The sequence below is a fragment of the Rattus norvegicus genome, chromosome 7 (assembly GCF_036323735.1).
Source record: "Rattus norvegicus strain BN/NHsdMcwi chromosome 7, GRCr8, whole genome shotgun sequence".
Classification (NCBI taxonomy): domain Eukaryota; kingdom Metazoa; phylum Chordata; class Mammalia; order Rodentia; family Muridae; genus Rattus; species Rattus norvegicus.
The window spans coordinates 9512425-9531180 of NC_086025.1; the positions used below are offsets into that span (position 1 = coordinate 9512425).

The window sequence follows — 18756 nt, forward strand, 5'->3', positions numbered from 1 at the left end:
ATAAAAAAATAAAATAAAATAAAATCTTTAAAAAAAAAAAAAAGGGAAGACTGTGGAGACTTAGTTGAGAGGCAGAGGGGGCGGAGCTGGGGGAAGGAACCAGGGCAGCCGCTCACCAACACAGGATGTGGCCTCCAACAAGCTCACCTTGTGACTGACCACCCTGAGCTCCTGCCTGGATCTCACCCTTCCAGTTCCCCAGCGGCCAGTGAAGGCCTCAGGGCTGCATCAGGGGGCTTTTGACATAAGCCCACGTGCTTGTCCCCAGGCCCTTGACTTGCAGATCTTTGCAGAGAGGCCCTACTTTGGGAGACCCTGCCCCAAGGCCCTCCCTACAGACTGGGACCAACAGCCAGGCCGTCGCAGATGGCAGGACAGCCCTGAGCCGCCACTGTCACAGCAGCTTCATACTTCCGAAAGTGGGCCAGAACCTATGGGTCCTGACAGCAGCTCTACCTCTCCTCACCCCCAACCTCCCCCTGACACCCCCTTGTCTGGCTCACCTAGCCTTCCTCCAAACCTTTGTATGGTCCCCCCGTTCCGCATTTTGATGGTGCGGCTGAGGCCCGGAGATGGTGAGAAACTCCCACCTAACACAGGCTGCTCACAGTGCCTCCCTCTCCTCTGTGGCATTTTGATGCCTTCTCTAACTCCAAAGGACTTGGGGATACAGATTAGGCGACATTGGATGCTGATGGGGGACATGGGGATGCAGGTGCCACAAAGGGGGATCCAAATCTAGAGGGCCCTCTCTGTAGCTTGAAGACAGTGCTTGCCAGCATGCATCAGGCTGCACTCGGGACTGGAAGGCAGAAGGATTACAAGTTTAATTACAAGGGAATGAGGAATCCGGGGAGGGGGAGAGGAAGCAAACGGACAGAGCCAAGCCAGGACAGTGGAAAAGGGACATCTCTCTCTCACACCACAGGGACGTCCCAGACAGGCAAAGGGAGCCCCGGCGCAGCTCCAGAAGGACCCAGATGGCTCTTCATAGAACAGGGCCTGTTGCCACCTACACTCTAGCCCACCTGCACCGGAGACATGTCAGTCACTCTCTGCTCAGCAAACTGGACACATGAGGCCTGGCCCAGGCTGGGTGGAAGGATCCAGGCTCTGATGGCTTCCCTCTCCAGAGGAGCGGGTTAGGATGCACGAGGGAATCCAGCCCCGCTTCACAGCCTGAAGCTCTCGGGTCTCTGCAGCTCTTCCCGAGGGGCCCAGTTACCTCCGCACTCCCCGTGGTTCTGCAGCTGTCCTTATCTGGGAGGGCGTGGTGGGGGATCCAGGTCTCTCACACAATAAGACTTGGGTGGGTGAGCTTCAAACCTGTCAGCAAGCTTGTGCACTTCTCCACACTTCTCCCTCCCGGTATCCAGCAGGACTCACCCTGAGCAGCAGAGACCGCGGGCCCTGTAGCCACCAACATTCCCATGTTGGGCTGAAATGTGCCCGGGAGAGGAGGGGGATAGACAGCTAAGGCGAGAGATGGAAGTCGAGAGGGCCAGACTGGGTAGTGCATGCCCGTGAGCCCAACTACGGGGCCACTGAGGTAGGAGGATCACCAATTCAAGGCCAGTCTGGGCTGTATATTCAGGCCCAGTATCAAACACAAAAACAGGCTGGCCAGATGGCCCAGTGATTAAAGGCACTTGCTGCCAAGTGTGATAACCAGACTTGCATCCCCAGGACCCACATGGTGGAGGAGAGGACTGACTTCCACAAGTTGTCCTATGTCCTGGACATGAACTCAGTGGTGGAAACAGATCCACAACCAATTGGGGATCCACCCACACTTTCCCTTCCACCTAGTGTCTTCCTGGCTACTGCTGTCAAAAATAGGTTTGTGATTTAACCATATCACGGGTCACCTGACACCATTCATCCCCTAACTCCATCCTTCAAAGCGATGCACAATCTACATCTTAGAAGTGTAGACCCAAACTAGAAAACCCCAGTGAGGGGGCTGGAGAGATGGCTCAGCGGTTAAGAGTACCCGACTGCTCTTCCAGAGGTCATGAGTTCAATTCCCAGCAACCACATGGTGGCTCACAACCATCTGTAAAGAGATCCGATGCCCTCTTCTGGTGTATCTGAAGACAGCTACAGTGTACTTATATATAATAAATAAATAAATCTTTAAAAAAAAAAAAAAAAAAGAAAACCCCAGTGAGGAGGCAGAGGGCGTGGTCAGGATGGAGCCCTGCCTATATTCCTCCTGAAGATCTGGGGGTGTGGTCAGAGGTGGAGCCACCCCAGAATCACCCAGTGATGGTTTGGGGGCGTGGTCGGGGTGGGGCCACTGCCACTCCCCCAGTGAGGGGCTGGGGCGGAGCTTCAGGGTGAGCACTTTCTGCATTGCCACCTTGGGTTCTTTCCCAGCTCCACAAACCACAAAAACAAAGTAGATCTGTAAAATTCCCAGGAACTCACGCCCCCAAGTCTTTCAGAAACCAGAGGCAGAAGGAATATTTTCCAACCAGTCTCTGAGGCAGGTCCCCTCGTGACCTGGGCAGAGCCTTTGCCACGAAAGCAACTGACCCTAGCCAGATCCAGAGAAGACGCACTTGTTGACCTGGCTCTTTAGATCACAGGAGTCTATGTCCTTGAGGTCTGAGGCCAGCCTACATGACAAAGTGACACTGTCTCAGGAAAACCTTTATTCACAGGCCAGATGGACCATACTGGCATCCCACTGAAGAACGCTGAGGCAGGAGGACGACAAGCTGCAGGCTGGTTAGTGCTGCATAGCTCGATCCTGTTCAGATGTGGACAGTGGAGAGTCTGTCCCAACCATGAGGTGGTGCGAGTGAAGGCGCTTGCCACCCAACCTGAGGCCTGAGTTCTGCCCTGGGACGCTCACAATTTGACCTCTGACCTCGGCATGTGGCAGGGACGCATGGCCCACACACAAAATAAATGTATGACATATAATTTTTAAAAACTGATGCTGGGGGGGTGGGGATTTAGCTCAGTGGTAGAGCGCTTGCCTAGGAAGCGCAAGGCCCTGGGTTCGGTCCCCAGCTCCGAAAAAAAGAACCAGGAAAAAAAAAAACAAAACTAAAAACTGATGCTGGGCTGGACAGTGGTGGCACATAACTTTAGTCCCAATACTCAGGAGGCAGAGGCAGACAGATCTCTTTTTTTTTTTTTAAGATTTATTCATTTATTATATATAAGTACACTGTAGCTGTCTTCAGACACACCAGAAGAGGGCATTGGATCTCTTTACAGATGGTTGTGAGCCACCATGCGGTTGCTGGGAATTGAACTCAGGACATTTGGAAGAGCAGTCGGGTGCTCTTAACCGCTGAGCCATCTCTCCAGCCCGAGGCAGACAGATCTCATGAGTTCGAGGATAGCCTGGTTTACTCCACTTAGCCTCCCCACAGTGCTGAGGAGTGGGGGTGGGGATGAGGTAGCTGGTAAGTTCCAGACAGCCAGAGCTACACAGAGAGACCCTGTCAGTTTATGTGTGGCCCAGCTTTTGAATTCCGGAGATCCAAAGTCTGGTTCCTATGCCTGAGAGCCACCAGCCGTGCTGGAGACAGTTTCCATGTTTTCCTCCTTATAGATGTGTGTGTGTGTGTGTGTGTGTGTGTGTGTGTGTGTGTGTGTATCTGCACGCCTGTCTGTGCACAGGTGCCATTTCCGAGCAGGCCTGATGGGGGCGCCGGTTCCCTGGAGCTGGAGTCACAGTTGTAAACGGCCCTGGGTGTGCTCTGAACTGAACTCAGGTGCTCTAACCACTGAGGGGTCCCTCTAGGATCAAGAGCCCCCACTTCGGTGTTGGGGATTTAGCTCAGCGGTAGAGCACTTGCCTAGCAAGTGCAAGGCCCTGGGTTCCGTCCCCAGCTCCGAAAAAAAGAAAAAAAAAAAAAAAAAAAAAAGAGCCCCCACTTCATAACCCTTCCCTTCTTCCCTTTCTTTGGCATTTTGAGACAGAGCCTATATAGTCCTGGCTGGCCTGGGACAAGAGGCCATTTTTATATGTTCCCTCTGGGAGTGGGTGCAGGTCTTGAGGAGCCCAAAGGATCCTCCCATATCATCAGGCAAACCCAGCTGTAATCTTGCCTACAACTCCCTGAGTCTCCCAGGTTCCCTGCAGGTAAAATGTTGGTACCTTTTCCAATAACATCACCCCTGCAACTGTCTAAACATTTATTGTTGACCACAGACAGCCTTGGGGATACCACATACCTGCTCAAAGCCATGGGGGTTGCTAACCTTATTCATAGTTTACAGATGGAGCTATTAGGGCCCAGAGAGGTTTGTCACTGACCTGAAGATGCACAGCAATGAGCCTGCCTACCTGGGGCTAGACTGAAGACGCGTGGAACCTGTCGTTTCACACCTTGATATCTGACCACTACCCTCTAGGTACATAGGGAAGGCCACTGGTTAGGAACTGGGGCGGCACAGCTGTCCGCTGCTGCTGTAAGTTTCCGCAGGACTACAGCAATCAGGATCTCAAAGGGCCTTCCATTTCAAAACCCACTTCTGGGTTGGGGATTTAGCTCAGTGATAGAGCGCTTACCTAGCAAGCGCAAGGCCCTGGGTTCAGTCCCCAGCTCCGGAAAAAAAAAAAAAAAGAATCAAAACCCACTTCTGCCTATCAGGGCAGCTACTGAAGTTCCACATAGGGACCCCCAAGCTGTCCCCGACCATAATGAGCGTGTCTTCCCCCAGGCAGTCACTGCCTCCCCTCCAGCCACACCCATGCTTCCCCCATCAGCAGAGCCACCCTTTTCACCTAGGTGGTCCATCTCCATAGCAACGTCACCTCCGCAGGTGGTCGTAACCTTGGCAACCAGGTGCTAACCGCTCCACTGCCTGCCAGGCTGTGACCCTCCTGCAGCTCTCCCACGCAGCCTCCCTACAGCGCTGCGGAGTGGGGATGGGGATGGGGGAACCTGCCAGGAACCTGAGCTCAGAGAGGGCAAGAGACATCCCATGGTCACACAGCAGCTGGGCCTGTGGGCTTCACACCCACCACCCTCATCCAAGCCTTACACACACGTTTAGAGTCTATTAAGTGCCGGCTGTATTCATGGCTTGAGCATATCTCTGTCCTCAGCTGGCTCCCACGGGTGACACACTAGTTGAAGAGAGAAGGTGGGGGATGCCTTGGTCTTCAGAAACTCACCCTCTCCTGCTCAGACCACCCCTGTCCAGTTTGCCATCACTTATGTGGCAAGTTCAAACCGGAGTCTATTGGACGCCAAGCCTGTGCAGGGAGGCCGTGCCTAGGAGAGAGGGGGAAGGGCTGACATAAATAGGATGAATGAGTAAATTATAGGATATCTTAGGAAATTGCAGGGAGGCTGGGAACGGGGGACAGAAGGCGGCCGGGTGGGGATGTGAGTCAGGAGGAAGCAGGGGCGGGCAGGGCAGACGCTAGGGAAGGCATTCTGCTTTCCAGTCTGAACAGCATGTGCAAAGGTCCTGCGGTGGGAGCCAGGCCCCTCGGCTGTGGTCCCGCCTGCTGTTGCTTTCTCATTTGCCAGAGTCATGAGAGGAAGTGGACAGAGCCCCCTCGGACCCTGGCGCCCCCCAGCCATTAAAGCTGTAGTCTGCAGCGCTAGGAATGGGAGCTCCTTGCTCCTTGCGGGTGGACTCAGCCTAGATGGGCAGGACCTGGAATGGGGCCCAAGCAGGCAGCCAGAGTCCCTGAGGCTTCCTGGGTCCACCTCTGGCTTTGGTTGTCTTCTCAACCATGGAAAGTCGGATTTACCACGTACCGTGGTGTGTGTGCAGCAGGAATCCAGTGCTCACAACCTCAGAAACTCAGAGAAGGGATGCAATCTGCCTGGGGTCACACAGCACAGCAGTGCACAGACAGGGCCGGCCTGGTGTGGAGTTGGGTGTCTAGCTCCAAGGATATTGGTGGAGGGCACTGGCTCCCTGGCCTCTTGGCTTGGGGAGGGGGACCTGGTCTGTGGCCTCACAGGATGCAGTTTTTGGGCCTCAGGCCAATGTGACAGTCTGGGAAGGGAGCCTGCTTGAGTCACAGGTGGCAGAGCTGCCTGCCACTAAACCTTACTGGAGGACAGAGAGGGCACATGAGGGGGGTGTGCAAACATGCCGGGGCTCCCTGCAGCTAGGCCTACAGGTCACCCCCTCTCCAGGGACAAAGGCCTCCAGCACACTCAGTTTGCTACAGTGAGGAGGAGGACAGAGCCAGATGCAGCCAGCTCCTCAGAATGACTGCTTACTGAGACTCTGCCCTGGGGGACTGTCACCTCCTCCCTCTCATATCTCCCAACCTGGACCCCAAGGTCTGAGCCTCTGACTTGGGAGACGCTGGTTTGGTTGCTCCACACTCAACCCCTGTTTCCTTTCTGCTAGGCTGGAGCATTGGGTTCCCAGCCTCAGAAGAGGGGTGGGGTGGGGCTGACCTCAGTGGCACACCCCCCCACCCCTTTGTAAAGTTACTTTATTTTGAGTCATGGCTTCTCAATGTATCCCTGGCTGTCCTGGAACTTGCTCTGCAGACCAGGCTGGCCTCAAACTCAGAGATCCCCCTGCCTCTGCCTTCTGAGTGCGGAGACTTGGGCTAAGAGTTATCTTATTTTTAACTCTGTACAGGTGCCCACAAACCCGAAGGTGACCTCAGGTCTCCTGGAACGGGAGTCATGAATGGTTGTGAACTGGCATATGGGTGCTGGGGCCTGAACGGCAGTCCTCAGTAAAAGCAGCAGCTGCTCCCCCTCTTATCTCGGGGTTCTCACCATGTTCCCCTATGTAATGTATGCACCCTTCTACCTACTACCCACACTAGTAGGCTGTATGTGCCAGCGCAGTCCCAGGCACAGGGAAAGGCACATGGGGGGTGGGGGGGGGCTGGCGGCAGCCATAACCCGGATGGATGGCAGTGGGAGTAGGGCCGGCAGCAGAGCAGTGGGAGCCAAAGCAGGGTTTGGAACTCACTGAGGAGCAAGGCCACAGGGGATGAGACTTGGCAGGGCAGGAAGGTGTGCGGTACAGTGCAGATGGTGGAGGCCTGTCCTGGGAGGGAGGGGACAGAGGAGAGTTGGCAATTTCCAGAAGGTTCCAACGGGACAACCTGTCGTATCTGGGGAGCCCCCAAGCATTTCTCGGTACTCAGTGTCTGCGGAGGCCCCGAGGACAGGGATGTGCTAGGCACGCGGGGTACCGGGGTGCTGCGTCCCCGTCTGCCCCGGACCTGCTCCAACACGTGTTGTCGCGCGCGCCCCTTGCAGCTCGCGCGCACCCTGGCCATGCGCACGGGGATGCGCGGCGGGGACGCGTACGGCAGAGCCCGGGAGGTGGCGGTGGCGGTGGCGGCGGCTGGTGGCGGCTGGTGGCTGCTCCGAGCGGCCCCCCGCGCCGTCCAAGGAGGAGCCGCCCAGGTGAGTGACAGCGCTGCAGTCCGGGGACCCCTCCAGGCCCCCCACGCGCGCTCCTCTCCAGCTTTTCTGCACCCCCGGGGAAACTTCGGGGTCCACCCCGCCTCCAGAGATGCAGAACCTAGGGGATCGAGGGGCGCATGTGGGGCAGCACCTTGGGGGACGCGGAATGGTGATGCGCACTGCGGCAGGGGGACACCCGGGATGGAGCCGCGACTGGGCGCCCTGAGATCCCCCGCCAGCCAGTGCTGGGCGATGCGCGCGAGGTGAATTGAGGGGGGTCTACACACGGGACCCACACATTTTGGGAGTCTCGATCCAGTGGGGAGGGAATGGGGTGTTGGGCGGAGACCCCCCACTGGGCAGGCCTGTGTCCCAGTAGCAGCCACGGTGGTGAGGGCGTCTGTCTAACCCTTCTCACAGGCCAGGCCTGGTGTCCCCTGGGTACTGGGCCTGACCAGGGAGGCCACTGGGCCCCATTCAACAAGTTGAGAGGCTCAGAGCTTGGGTTCCAGTTGAACACGGTGTGTGTTCTCACCTCACCTAGCGATCAAGAGCTCCCAATGCCAGAGTCCCCAAGACACAGGTGTCCCTCCTCCCAGTGGGGAGTGCTCAGAACTTGGGGGTCTGATGCATTTGGGAAGCTGTATGGTGCCGGGAGGCTTCTTAGTGTGTGTGGAGGGGAACCCAGAGCCCAGGTAGGGCTTTGAGACCCTGTGGCTCCAGGTGGGGCATCTGGTACCTGTTTTTGGTGACCAGGAGGGGCTATTAGGGCTTGGAATTTGGGGACTTTTAGCAAGCACAAAACTGTCAGGCTGATGGTAACCCTGGAGGTCTCCCTGGAGGAGGCACCAGGCTACAAAGCTTGTAAGAAGAGTGTTAAGAGGTGAATGACGGTGAGACAGAAGGGCTCAGGTTGGAAACAGCCCTGGGGACCTTAGGGTTAAAAAAAAAAAGCTCAGCCCTGGTCCCTTCCCCTCTGAACTGCAGGGGAGGCTTAGAATGGTGTCAGTTCACCCCCATGGAGGTCCCTTCCACACAGACACCCAGAGGAGGTGGGGCGGGAGGAAGAAGACACCCACCTTGGAGGGGGGCGGGGGGATGAGAGGCCCAGTGGGGGTCCCCTCAGCTTCCTAATTGCTCTTCTGTCCCTGGTTCCTTCCTATAATTGACATCCATCTCGGCAACCACCTCCCTCCAGGATCAGGGTATCAAGTCCTGATCCACCCAGGCCTTAATACTGCTCCGGGGCAGGTAGGATGTTGAAGACTCCCTTTGTCAGCTCCTACCCGAGCAGCACAGCACGCATGCGCGTCCGGCCTCAGTGTTTCCATCTGTAGAGTGGGGGTGGCCGCTGCCATCCACCCCCAGTTGCAGCCAGACACGTGATTGTGCCTGAAGGGTGAGAGCATACAAGGTCCCAAAGCCAAGGTTTTTGTGCTTCTCCCCCGGGCACTCCTGACTCACTCCCAGCTCACCAGGTAGAAAGCCTTTTAGAACTCTTTCCCAGTTACTGCGTGGGCAGCCCGGGTGAGCCGCCCACCGCCTCCCGTGTCAATCTTGAGCTTCAGAACAATGAGGAGTTAGGATTTTGTAAAAACAGAGCTGGCATGAGACTCGGTTTCCAATGCTCACAGGTGGGTGAGCTGGGGTCCCCAACACACAGACACCCAGATGAGGTGCGGTGGGAGGAAGAAGACACCCAGGACCCCAGGACAGGGTGGGAGGCTCAGTGGGGGTCCCCTCAGCTTCCTAATTGCTCTTTTGTCCCTGGTTCCTTCCTACAATTGACACCCTGTCCTGGCAACCACCTCCCCCAGGACCATAGTGTCCATCCCCGATCCCCCAGTCTCCTCCCCAGCCCATGAGTGCCGCCTTTCCTGTTCTCCGGGCTAGTGGATGAGTGGGCACAACGTCTATTGGGGGTTAAGTATTTGCCAGTCTAGAACCTTCCTCTCCTTCACTGCTGTGGTGGGCGGTGGGGAGCCCACTACACCCCTCAGGCACAGACTATTAAGGAAATTGGGTCAGGAGCCTCCCCACCCCCCAAAAACAGTGTCCAGGGCCCCACAGCAGATGGGAGGCTAATTAGGCCTTAATGAATTGTTATGGATTAAAGGCCCAGGAGGGCCGAGATCTAGGACGGGAGAATGCACCAGCCCTGGAGGTGGAGGCTGGGAGAGTGTCCCCAAAATTATACCTCAGAGAGGGGGTACTGTGTGGGGGTATGCCAGGTCCATCCTCTCCCCACTTTATCCCTACACTTCTTATCCCAGGGCTGAAGGACCGGTTGCCACTGAAGCCTGTCACCCCCAGCCTACGGGTTCATCTTTCTCAGGTTAGGGCCTCAGTGTCTTGTGGCCCAGAGGGACCCAGGATTCCACAGCTGTACTCTGTCTCCCCTGGAGCCAAATGCTTCTTTGTCTGTAGCCAGAAAGAGAGGGTTAGAAGGCTTGGAGAGGCCTCTGTTTTCCAGACTGTTCCATGGGTGTAGGCCTTGGGGACCTCTAGCAGACCCCCATAGTGTGGCTTTGGCAGGTGTCAGACTTCTGAGCAGGGAGCAAACCATTCTCCTGCCAACAAGCAGCAGGCCCTAGCCACCAGAGGCCACACTGCAGGCCACTCTCCTCCAAACCACGGTGGCCCTGGGTGCAAGCGAGTTCCCCTGGCTGCTGGAAGAAGCCACCATCTGCCACACACACTAACATACTCCCTCCTGAGACCCAGGCTGGCCCAGAAACATCCCCACAATGTCATGGCGTGGAGGCCCCACGTGCCTTGGCTCACGGCCCCTCTCCATGGATCCAGGGTCACAAAATCTTGAGTCTTTCTACCTCACCTTTCTGCCTGATTCCTTCCCACAACCCCAAGGTGACACTGGGCCCCAGAGAACCCAGGACAGTCTTCAGCTTGGGTTCATTGGCAGTGTCCTGTCTACCCAGGAGGTCACCAGTCCCCACCACGATGACCCCTTTCCATAAAGACTGAGAACAGCAGCAGGCATACATCGAGTGTCTACTGAATGCCTCTTGAATGATGAATGAGAGTGAGTGAGTTGGAGACCTACTCCTAACCAAGGCAGCACCTGGTAGAAGCATCTAGAAGCAGGCCAGTCAGAGGACAACGCCCCAGCCCTGGGCTCCTGTTCGGTCTTCTGCAAATTGGAAGCTGAGGCTGGAAAGAGATGTACGCCTTTCTGCCCACAGAGACATGATCCTAACCCTGGGCGTCTGGACTGTGTGTGTGCACATGTGAACACGTCTGTGGAGGTCAGAGGACAAATGGTGGGAATTAGATCTCCTCTAACACCATGTGGATCCGGGGACGGAACTCAGGCAGGCAAGGGGCAAGCACTTCATAAAGTGCATTGTCCCAGGCTGAGTGGGAATTACCTTTGCCCCAGCGTGCAGCTGGGTGGTCCCTTGGTGCTGCCCTGTAGCCCTGAACTCACTCTCCTCTGGAAGGTTTTCCAAACCTTCAGTTCATTTATTTGCCAGTATTTATGTTTGCTCACTCTCAGCCAACTACAGGGACACAGCAGGCCCCTGGGTGGGACTCCATGATAGGAAATGTCCGGAATGGGAGAATCAGACAGGGATTTGTGCATAGCGGGGGGCTGGAGAGGGGGCAGCGAGCGAGGTGATGGGGGTCTGAGTTAGAGGCGTTTGTTATATATATATATATATATATATATATATATATATATATATATATATATATACATAGGCCCTGGGGGTAGGCTTGAAATCGTGGGACCCCATCCTAAGGTGACATGAGCCAAGGGTTGGAGGACAGTGACTGGGCAGGCTGGACCCTGCAATGAGGCCCTGCCAAGGCCGCTGCGGTGGCTTCTCATGCATATTAATGAGTCATGTCCTTGAAGCCTTAGGCTTAGATCTTCCTTCCACAGAGTGCATACTGGGCTTGGCCAGACCCCTGAAGCCCACCGAGAGCGACCTCGGTGGCTGAATGAGCCAGCCCAGGCAGCCCAGCCTCAAGGGTTCCACCGTGGGGTGGAGCGAGAAAGAAGCCAGAAGGTTCTAGATTCTTCTACATAAGGCAACTATTCCTGTGGTCAGGTACACAGCCTCAGAGGGCCCTTTGAATCAGAAGAGTCCCTTTTAGACTTTTTTTTTTTTTTTCAGTGTCAGGAATGGAAATCTTGGTCTCTGGCAGGCTAGACCAGTGTTCCACCCCCTGACCACGCCCCCAGACCCTCACTGGGCGATTCCAAGGGGGCTCCACCCCGACCACGCCCCCCGGACCCTTACTTGGGGATTCCAAAGGGGCTCCACTCCTAAGCCACACTTCAGTTTTCTTTTCCTGTTTTTCTTTTATTTTTAATTTTTTAAAACTCATTTGGGTTTGGGAAGTATGGGGTTTTGTTTTGCTTTTTTATGTGTTTGTTTGAAACAGTTTTTCCTCTGTGTAGCCCTGGCTGTCCTAGAACTCACTCTGTAGACCAGGCTCACAGAGAAGGTGTGAGCCATCATGGCTGGCTAATTATCCCATATATATATATATATATATATATATATATATATATATATATATATATATATATATATATTAGTATACAGTATGCTGCCTGCATGTCTGACTGTGCACCGCATGTGTGCAGTGCCCCAGGAAACCAGAAGAAGGCGTCAGATCCTGGAAATAGTTTCAGGAGCTGTGAGCTGCCACGCGGGTACAGGAACCAAACCCAGTAGAGTTGGCAAAGCTCTGATCACACAGCTGCCTCTCCAGACTCTTTCCTGTTTTTTTTATTTTGAGAGAGGGTCTCAGTAAATTAGAGGTTGTCCTGAAATTCATAATCCTCCTGCCTGAGCTTCTGGGACAATGGAATTACAGGTGCTGCCGCTCCCAACACGTTTGGGATGTCCCTTAATATTTGTTTGACAGAGTTGCCAGCACCTGGTGGGGTGTCAGTGGGAGTAGAGAAAAGCACCCCCTTTTCTGAGCTCCCCATCCCTGGAGGTGGATTGAGAGGAGCCCAGGGCAACTCATGTGACACAAGGCCAACAAGAGATGACTAGCCAGTTCTATTGCCTGTCCTTTGTCAGCCCTTGGGAGGCTGAGGCAGGAGGATTGCTGAAGTTTGAGACTTGCCTGAGCTTAGTGTGGCAAAGTCTACAGCAAGAACAAAAAAGCCACACAGTAGGTCCAGTCCTCAGCAGAGATGAGGGATGGTGTTGTTAGTAACCCTCCCCCAGACCACAGGGCAAGAGAGGGGACAGAGAAACCAGCCTATTTCCCTGTGCCACCCCAATTCCCTGTGCCCTGGACACCCTCTCCCTTCCTGCCTTCTTCAGCATGAGGGCCTTCTAGTGCCTCTACTGTTCCTCTCACTGAGGGGAAGCACATGGGGAAGGTGACTCCATGCTCCCACTCTCACGTGCCACGGTCAGCAAACACCTCAAAAGGGCCGTGTAAGGTCCTGTGGGCACACAGCAAGAAGGGTCAGGGTCCAAGCTGAGAGCTGGCAGTTGTTTTAGACAGCTGTCCACCCCGCCCCACCTCACCACACCCCTGCAGCTTCTCTACCACCCTGCAGTGGAGATGACAGGGCCAGGCCTGCCAGGAGAGGTTAGAGTTGAAAAAACTAGGTCACCCTTTCAGTGGCCCCTGCTGAGCTGGCTCAAGAGATCTGCTGCCCTGCCTGGTGGAGTAATTAGAGAGAGAGCACTTGCCGGTGGCGTCCTGGAGGGATCTGATGGCTGAGGTTTGACAAGCCCGGGCCAGAGAGGGTGCAGGGACCATCAGCATCAGGGATCGCACAGGGACTGGTGCTTCAGTGACAGCGACCTAGAGACACTTGACCTGTCAGTACTAGGCGCTCTCTGCCACAGCCTAGCGACTCCGGAGGCAGAAACAAAGATCAGGTGTTTAAGACCACCAATATAGACAGTTCCAGGCCAATCTGGGCAACCTGAAGTCCCACTTCAAAAACCACACATGCAGCAGAGTCTGTGACTCAGATACAAGGACTGTGTAGCTTGTAAGAGGCTGGGAAGAAAAGGTGTGATGGTGATGGCTCAGTCCTGAGGTGCTGCTGCACAAGCCAGAAGACCTGAGTTCAAATCCCCACACAAGTTGGCACGAGGGCACACTTCTGCATCTGAACGCTAAAGAGGTGGTAGGACCCCTGGGGCTCGTGACTGAACAGCCTTGCCTAACCATCAGATTTCGGGTCCTACTGAGAGACCTTGTCTCAAAAGACAAGGTTGAGGATGACTGCTGAGGACTCCACCTCTGGGCTCCACACAGGTGAACACAGCACAGAAAGACAGAGAGAGAAAGGGAAGACAGGGTTTAAGGTAGGAACTCCACCCCTTACTGGGAATTCTAGGCAGAAGCTCCACCCTCGGCCACACCCCTAACCGCCTCACTGGGGGAATCCCAGACAGGGATTCAGCCCTGACCACGTCCCCAGTCCTCTCACTGGGGGATTCTAGGCAGTGCTCCACCCCTGACCACGCCCCCAGCCCCCTCACTGGGGGATTCCTGGCATGGGTTCTCCTTCACACCTGTGCCTTCTGTCTCTTACAAGACCCGCATACTCAGTCACCAGGGCTGCCAGTCTACTCTGTGCCCGTAGTCTTGCCTGGGGGCTTCAGCTGCTAACATGCCATAAATAGCTGCCTGGCAGATGGGAATCCGTGTTGCAAAAGAGGCCAGGCAGCTCAGTCCAGCTGTCCCTGCCACCGTCAGGTCGCCTGAGAAAAACCCCGGTCCAGCCTAGTCAGACCGGCACTGCAAGATGTCTCAGCATCTATTGGCATCTTAGCCCCCTGCTCACTCTGGTCCCCAGTCCCCATCAGTCACTCCATTAGCCTTCAATCCAGTCTTAGGGCGTTTCCTGACTGCTCCTCCATCCTCGCTAGCGTTTCTCCCTCACAGCCACTGAGGGTCATCACGACTCACAAATTGGGTCTCTGCAGAAAGGGAGTTATTCCCTGTCACAGTCCCAGACTCCAGACAGCCAAACTCAACAGTGTTTACTAGAACTGCCCCTCCGAGGTGCAGGGCAAGAATCTTCCTGTTTCTTCCAAGTTCTCAGGTGCAGGAGTCTCTGAGCAGTTTGTTTTCTCACCCAGCTCTACCTCCATCTTCAAGGGTAGCCTCAGCTACTTATCACACTGATTTCAAGCCAGCCTGAGCTACAAAAGAATTTGTTTTAAACCTCCTCCACCTGTTCTAGGTGTTTCATGGAGTCCCATTAAGTAGTCTTTGGGACATGGTCTCTCACTGAGCAGTGTCCTCATGGGTCCTGTAGGTGTGTGTCGGAACCTCGCTCCTTTTCATGGCTGAGTAATACTCCAACGTGGGTGGCCCACGCTGTTTCTGCCATCTGTCCATGGATCCTTGGTTTCTATCATACTGTCATAGTGGGCATCTGTGTTGAGATTTGCTGGGTGTGCTGTCCTGGGTCGGCATCCCTGTGTCTAGCTGGGTGCCACGGATATTGATGTAGTCTACCTGTCTTCCCATTCCAGCTGTCCTGGACTATGCTGGCGAGGCCCTAGGCCCAGACCTTACACCATGACCTGCTGGCTGCACATGCTGGGCCTGCACTTGCTGCTGCTGCCCACAGCGCCCCTGGCCACAGGCTGCCCCGCACGCTGCGAGTGCTCCGCGTCCACTCGTACTGTGGCCTGCGGGCGCCGCCGGCTGACCGCCGTACCCGAAGGCATCCCGGCAGAGACACGGATGCTGGAGCTGAGCCGCAACCGCATCCGCTGCCTGAACCCCGGGGACCTGGCCTCGCTGCCCACCCTGGAGGAGCTGGACCTCAACCATAACGTGATCGCCCACGTGGAACCTGGGGCCTTCGCCAACCTGCCCCGCCTGCGCGTCCTGCGTCTCCGTGGCAACCAGCTGAAGCTCATCCCGCCAGGCGTGTTCACACATCTGGACAGCCTCACGCTGCTGGACCTGAGCGAGAACAAACTGGTCATCCTGCTGGATTTCAGCTTCCAGGACCTGCGCAGCCTGCAGCGGCTGGAGGTGGGCGATAACGACCTGGTGTTCATCTCCCGCAGGGCCTTCGCGGGGCTGCTGGGGCTGGCTGAGCTCACGCTGGAGCGCTGCAATCTCACGTCGCTGTCCCCGGAGTCGCTGGGTCACCTGCGGGGCTTGGGCGCTCTGCGCCTGCGCCACCTGGCCATTGCCGCCCTGGAGGACCAGAATTTCCAGAAGCTTCCGGGACTCTTACATCTGGAGATTGACAACTGGCCGCTGCTGGAGGAGGTAGCCCCGGGCAGCCTGCGTGGGCTGAACCTCACCTCGCTGTCCATCACGCACACCAACATCACGGCTGTGCCGGCCGCCGCGCTGCGACAGCAGGCCCACCTCACGTGCCTCAACCTGTCGCACAACCCCATCAGCATGGTGCCACGCGGCTCCTTCAGAGACCTGGTGCGCCTGCGCGAGCTTCACCTAGCAGGAGCCCTGCTGGCCGTCATCGAGCCGCAGGCCTTCGTGGGGCTGCGACAGATCCGCCTGCTCAACCTCTCAGACAACCTGCTGTCCACGCTGGAGGAGAACACGTTCCACTCCGTGAACACGCTCGAGACGCTGCGCGTGGACGGCAACCCTCTGGCCTGCGACTGTCGCCTGCTGTGGATCGTGCAGAGGAGGAAGACCCTGAACTTTGACGGCAGGCTCCCCGCCTGCGCCACCCCCGCCGAGGTGCGCGGCGACGCCTTGCACAACCTCCCTGACTCCGTGCTCTTCGAGTACTTCGTGTGTCGCAAGCCCAAGATCCGGGAGAGACGGCTGCAGCATGTGACCGCCACCGAGGGTGACGACGTGCGCTTTCTGTGCCGCGCTGAGGGCGAGCCTGCGCCCACGGTGGCCTGGGTGACGCCCCAGCACCACTCCGTTACGGCTGCCAGCCGGGGCCGGGCACGAGTGCTGCCTGGGGGCACCCTGGCCATCACAGACACGCGGCCTCAGGACAGTGGCACCTACACGTGTGTGGCCAGCAACGCCGGGGGTAACGACACTTATTTCGCCACCTTGACCATCCATCCGGCTGCCAACCGGACCCAGAGCGATGGGCACAACGAGACGCAGGTGGGCGTTCGGTTCCCTCTGGACCTCACCACCATTCTTGTGTCCACCGCCATGGGGTGCATCACCTTCCTGGGCGTGGTCCTCTTCTGCTTTCTGCTGCTCTTTGTGTGGAGCCGCGGCCGTGGACAGCACAAGAATAACTTCTCTGTGGAATATTCCTTCCGCAAGGTGGACGGTCCAGCGGCTGCGGCTGGCCAGGGTGGCGCACGCAAGTTCAACATGAAGATGATCTGAGCCGGTCCCATGGTGAGCTGTGAGAACGGGACCGCTTGAACCTCTGTCCAGTCCCAGATAATTTCCACCTATGCATATTTTCCCAGGGGGTAGCCATGGAGGCAGCTGCAAGTCAGCTCACAAGCAGAACTTCCTTATTTTTGTAGACATATGTGGGATTGTTTTTGAGCAAATCACACCTTTTGCAGTTCCTGAAGTGTTTTCTAAGGTTTCAATCCGTCTTTCCCACCCTCTGCTGTGGCTGCTGTGCTGGGACCCAAAGTGACTGGGGACACTCAGGGTCCAAGATTTCTTATGCAGGTGCAGGCTGTGGCCCTAAAGTCCTGCATCCTCCCTCTGCCCCTACTCAGCAGTCACGTCCCCCACATGCCTACAGTGAGAGCCCTGGGGACACAGGGCACACAGTGCTTGCAGTGGGTTTCTCCTCAGCTCATTGTGACACAACCTGTGTCTCTCACATACTTCTGAGTCACACAGGGCCCAAGACTGCAGTAGGGACCCTGGAATGCACTGGTCCAGCTCCTGTCCACTGCTACTCGGGTACCCAGGGCTACCCCAGACCCTGCTGAGAAGCTCAGTCACCTCGGGAGCCCTCTCCCCACTTTCCATCCCACCAGGAACTTCAGGCCCAGGGGGCCACCTGCCAGGAGAAGCCATGTTCCCCAGAGGTCCCTCCACCCTGCTTGCCATGCCGGACATCTGCTTGCAGGATTGCCAGCTGCCCTGGGTCCTAGGAGTGCCTCTCCGGCCATCCACACCCACCTTGCTGCTCTGCAGAAGTCCCCTGCTGAGGGAGTGGGAGGGGGTGAGCAGCCAGGGGCAGTTCATGGGGAATGCTCAGATGTTAGACAGGGCCAGGTCATGACCCACTAGCCTATCCCAACTAAGTTTCTCCCCAGTGTAACCTCTGCCTGGTTACAGGACGCTGTTGAAAGAGGGGACAGAGGGCACTTTGTGGGACTTGGTCAAAAACCAGGAAAGTACAGTTGCCCGTTGGACATGTGGTAAGACAGACAGACACTCATCCCACCTGCCCCACTTAATGCCTGTGGTCCATCAGGACCGTCTGTCTGTCTTTACAGAGCAGGTCTGAGCTTGTAGCCTTTGCCTGTATACCTAGAGGCCCTCATGACTGTGTCCAGACACAAAGGCATAATGCAAGACCAGATCAAGCTCTGCAAGTCGGAACTGGGCTGGGAACTCGGGGACCCTTTGGTTCTGACCTCCCCAACCTCTCCATCGCATACAAACTGATCAACAGGACACGTAATGGAATGGACTGGCATTTCCAGACTCTTATCCCTGAGCCTGACAAAATTGACCTCTTTGGTCGTAGAGTGTCTATCCTCTTAGCCCCCATTGCCATGGCAACCCCAGGGCCGTCAAAACAACCAACGAAATCCAAGTGCCTTTAGAGTTATTAAAAGACAGGAGGGGTGCACTCCCGGCAGGGTTAGAGTTCACAGTGTCAGTACATTATTACATTGGAGTTCCCCAGTCCCAACAACCTCCATCCTCACATGCTGTGTTCGACTGAAATCCAATTAAACAAGTTGATTTAATACAAAAGTCAGACTTTTAGATATAATTATTCCCATAGGAGGGGTTGGGGTGGGTGTTGGGGTGGCTGGGTCCCTCCTTTGAGGTTGGGAAGCTGTGTGACTCTGATTGCAAGGGTGACCTGGGAGAGAAGCTGCTGGTGGCAGGGCCTTTCATGGTGATAGACACCTCAACCCAGCCCTGGAGCAGGGGCAGGCCAGCCTCACCTATGTAACAAATTAGAAGGTGAGATGTTTATAGACTTGGGACTGAGGCTGGGGCTCACCTTGCTTGCAGGAAGCTGATTCTATCCCCAGCACCTCAGACACTTGGCGTCACCAGCAGGTGTGTGAGTGATTTTTCCCTGTCAGGGTAGGACAGGGCTGGAAAAGTTAAGAGGGCAGTCCATGCGCTCTGTAGTAGACCAGCACCAGGGACTTCCTAGGTGTCCTATCAACAAGAACCCAGGGAAATGAAGTCCCCAGACTGTGCTGCCTTAGCCTCCCTAAATCAAAGTCACTGGATCAGCCTGCCT

General features: G+C 56.0%; 1 protein-coding gene across 2 annotated transcripts; it reads left to right on the forward strand.

Annotated features, from left to right (window-relative positions):
• Positions 1 to 6827: 6827 nt before the first annotated feature.
• Lingo3 (leucine rich repeat and Ig domain containing 3) lies at positions 6828 to 18251 on the forward strand. Of its 2 annotated transcripts, XM_063264283.1 has the most exons (3): positions 6828 to 7370; positions 14867 to 16448; positions 16617 to 18251. In XM_063264283.1, exons 2-3 carry the CDS (start codon positions 14913 to 14915, stop codon positions 16680 to 16682), a joined length of 1602 nt encoding a protein of 533 aa, XP_063120353.1. In that variant the 5' UTR covers positions 6828 to 7370; positions 14867 to 14912; the 3' UTR covers positions 16683 to 18251. The 2 variants fall into 2 exon arrangements, with proteins under 2 accessions (XP_063120353.1, NP_001103079.1); NM_001109609.1 differs by having other exon boundaries at positions 7274 to 7370; positions 14867 to 16682.
• The last annotated feature ends 505 nt before the right edge of the window (positions 18252 to 18756 follow it).